The sequence below is a fragment of the Austrofundulus limnaeus genome, unplaced genomic scaffold (assembly GCF_001266775.1).
Source record: "Austrofundulus limnaeus strain Quisiro unplaced genomic scaffold, Austrofundulus_limnaeus-1.0 Scaffold620, whole genome shotgun sequence".
In the NCBI taxonomy this organism is placed as follows: Eukaryota; Metazoa; Chordata; class Actinopteri; order Cyprinodontiformes; family Rivulidae; genus Austrofundulus; species Austrofundulus limnaeus.
In genome coordinates this window covers 77,365-81,100 of record NW_013953022.1, presented here as the reverse complement: position 1 = coordinate 81,100, position 3,736 = coordinate 77,365, and the positions used below count along the sequence as shown (strand labels likewise).

The window sequence follows — 3,736 nt, the reverse complement described above, 5'->3', positions numbered from 1 at the left end:
TATAAGTTTTTGCTGTAAACTACAATAATTTTAACATCTGTAAAAACAAACTAAAAAATACAAATTATATCATGTCACAAAGAATTGTTTAATAAATTTATTTTTACAACAAAGGAATTATGGATTTGGTAAACTGGACTCTGACACTATTTTTTTCCACAACTGGAACGAGGGGAACGTGGCTGTCTGGGTGGAACGGTTGCTGCTGGATTTGTCTGATTCCTAGGGCTGGAGTCTGATATGCCAGCACAACTTTCCATTGAAGACATGGAAGATCTTTATTTAATTGGACTATGATAACTGGATTCCTACTGATCGGCAGAGGAGGGTTCCAGATTTATCGAAAAGTGAAGCGACCCTGACAGTGAATAGGGCCTTCGAAGAGCTGTCGGGCGCACTTGTGAAGGTTTCTGCCGGTTGGAAGCAAACAGACTCTCAGCTGGGGGACAAATTTGCAAACTGGATGTGATTATGAGGATCACAACTCAGGAGCGACCCTTCGGCATGTATGGACGAAATTCTGGGTGAGCTTCAATTGGTGGGAGGCGAGGAAGACCCCAAATTCGGCTGATTTGCTTTTTTCGCCACCTCAGAGTTTGCAGTAAAGACATTTCAAAAGAAGCAAGAAATTCAAGGTTGCATTGTTTCCAAAACAATTGGATTATTTTATCTGGCTCCCAGTAGCACAGCCTTGAGGACAGTGCTTATCTGAACCTCCCCAGGATGAAATATCAACAAAGAGCTGGATTCTGTCCCACCCCCATCACCTGTGTTGGACCCGGCCTTGGAACTCAAACTGGCTGAGGAGGAGGAAAACCTCTGAACTCTAGTGAACTGAGTAGAGACAATAACATCATGTGACTCTGGATGGGCCCAGGGTTGGGCCTAGCACAGACACCACCCCCGCCCCCAACGTCACCTACTCCTCTGAACTCACCCCATTTTACCTCCCCTTTATGTGTTACCTGACCTAAGTCCCCCACCCCCCCCCAAGGCTATCTTGCACTCTCGCGGGTTGTTTTAACTCAGTTTTCCTTTTGTTTATTTCAAGCTGTTGTTGTAGCGCAACTGTGTTTGCTGCATGACCTGTCTCAACTGCCCCCTCCCCCCTTCCCTGAATGTACAGCACCTTGTGAATTGATTTCTGTGAAAGGCGCTATATAAATAAAACTTTACTTACTTCCTTACTATATAAATCCCACCCTGATGGGGTCGGCTTACTGCCGACAATGCAAACCAGACTCTTACGCTGTTTGTGTAGGGACTGTATGGCCCGTCACAACGGACCCCCAATCCTGTATTCATGGAGCACCCCTACTATGTACCTTGAGGAACTCAGTCAAATGCCTTCTCCAAGTTCACAAAACACATGTAGACTCTCCACTTCACTTTATTACTTATGACTCAATTTATGGAATTATTTGTACATTTATTTTTTTATTTGTTTGTGTGTGGATTACTTGGGTTGTTTCCCACATTTGGTGTAAATATTTTCATATAGCCCATAATATTAACTGACCTGTACTCAGATTTTCTATCATTAAAAACAGACAGTAAATGAGGCAGGTTAGTGAGTTCAAATACAATGGAATGATAATTGATATCAATGCTAACTGTGTTTATAGAAAACAGACAGGTCTCCACCTTCTACAGAAGTTAAGAGGCTTTAAAGCAAGCAAACACTTTGTAATTAGTGTTCAAGTCAGTGGTTTAGTGTTTTCTCTTTTAATATTGTCTCATATTGTTTCTGTTCCTATCTCCTAGCTAGAGATAGGAACAGGTGGTTCTGGGTGGCCAAAGGAGCCAGTAAAATAATTGGTCATCAACAAATACAACTTACAATTCTGTGTAATTAGGTTCTACAATGACCCAACTCATTCACTGAAAGCTATATTACGTTATATCTGCTGTCAGCTGGCAGAAGACTGACAAAGAAATAACAAAGAACAATGCTACAAAAAGTCATTTGTTCCCTCCATGGTGACTGGATCCTATTTAAACACAACCTGACATGACAAACTACTGCCTGCTGACATGTTTCATGTATCATGTATTTTAGAAGGTTTTATTGGGTTTTTATGAGTGTTATAGCAAGCTTTAAGAAGTTGTGTGTTTCTTTGGTTTGTGTTGAATGAGCCAGATGTCAACGACAGGTCTCCATTTCACGGAATGCTATCACCAATAAAGTTGGACTGATTGATTGATTGATTGATTGATTGATTGATTGATGTGTTCAGTACTTATTTCCTTATTATTCAATCAACAGTTGCAGAGTACTGCAGGTTCTCCTGCACAGGCCCACAGTACCATGTAGGTTGACAGTACAATGGGTTTTCCTGTGTGCACTCAGAGTAGAAAACTGTAGAAGCATCAGTCAAAAGGAGAGAGAAAGTCAATTATTCTGTACCATTGGTGATGCTGCTGGCAGTGAGGTTAGGGACTCCAGACACGTTTAGCATCACATTTAGATCTCCACCCTCTGACTTCTGTTCATCCTTCATGTCTGTTTGAACTTCACCATGTTGGAGACCTACAGTAACATACAGAGATGTTCTGATTCACAAACACCCCAAATATCAACAAGTCAAACATGGACACAAGATGTGTTTTTGGAAACCAAAGTGTGATGCTCACAATTCAAAATGTTACCATGAAGCCAATAAAAACTGTTCAGACTTTTAGTCATTCAAGGTTAAAACAGCAGAAATATCTGTTAAATATTTTATCCAAACATTTAACTTTATAACTATGACTTGGGTCCATTGGCAACTATGAGAAAGTTTATTTCCCTTTGATCAGTGTGACTTTTTCATAAAGGTCTGTGTATGTTTAAAGACAAACATCAGTCCAACCACTGTGGGTTTGTTTCTGGTGATACATGTATTTGGAGGCAATTTTAAGTAGGGCTGTGAAATTAATTGAGTTAACTCTGATTAATTTTAGTGCTGCATGGGCATAGATTAAAAATTTTAATCGCAATTAAAATTTACTATCACTTTACTCTGGCTGAATATGTAGGTTTGTATACTGCAATGCAGTCAGTGCATGCCAGGTCATGTTTGTAAATGAGAAGTGCTTCTCAAACAGTTTACCTGCATAAATAAAGGTTAAATAAATTATATAAAAAAACTCCATGTGTAACACATGTGCAGTTTTTTTTCTTTCTGTCTTCTTATGGCTTATTTTATTTTATTTATTGATGTTTTGCTGACAACTGTGACCTTAGTATCTATCTTTCATTCCTCATGTAGTACTCATTTGGAATGAAAATCCATGAATTCTTGATTTAACCTCATTATTCTGCACAAAATGTAACTGACTCAAAAATGTTTGGAGCATTGTTTAGGTCCTGTTTTATATTCAAAAAATCATGTCTAAGAATCAATTTTGTTTTCTAAATAAAAACATTAAAAACTAATTAATAACTCAAGTAATTTATTTTATAAATAGAAATGTATATTAAATGTAAGATTAATCATGATTAATTCACAGCTACTATGGGATTAATCAGATTAAAAATATGAATCATTTGACAGCCCTAATTTTAAGACAAAAATCCTACATTTGGGGACAACTGGTGCATTTGGGGACAAAAGTGGAGTCCCCATTTGGTTTAAATGCCATTGGTGGGTTGGGGGTTGGGTTTAGTTGAGAACCAAGGCATGCATTGAGTTTAGGTTAGTTTTAGGGTCAGGTAAGTACCTGTGAGGTTAGTTTTAGGGTCAGGTAGGTACCT

The 3,736-nt window shown here is 38.6% G+C and overlaps 1 protein-coding gene across 1 annotated transcript in view; it reads right to left on the bottom strand.

The window, feature by feature from the left end:
* The window catches only part of acbd4 (acyl-CoA binding domain containing 4), a 21,706-nt gene that overhangs the window by 10,744 nt on the left and 7,226 nt on the right, over positions 1–3,736 (bottom strand). Inside the window, exon 6 of the mRNA XM_014027171.1 lies at positions 2,408–2,530. Coding sequence (XP_013882625.1) covers positions 2,408–2,530 — 123 coding nt within the window. The remainder of the gene's footprint in view (positions 1–2,407; positions 2,531–3,736) is intronic.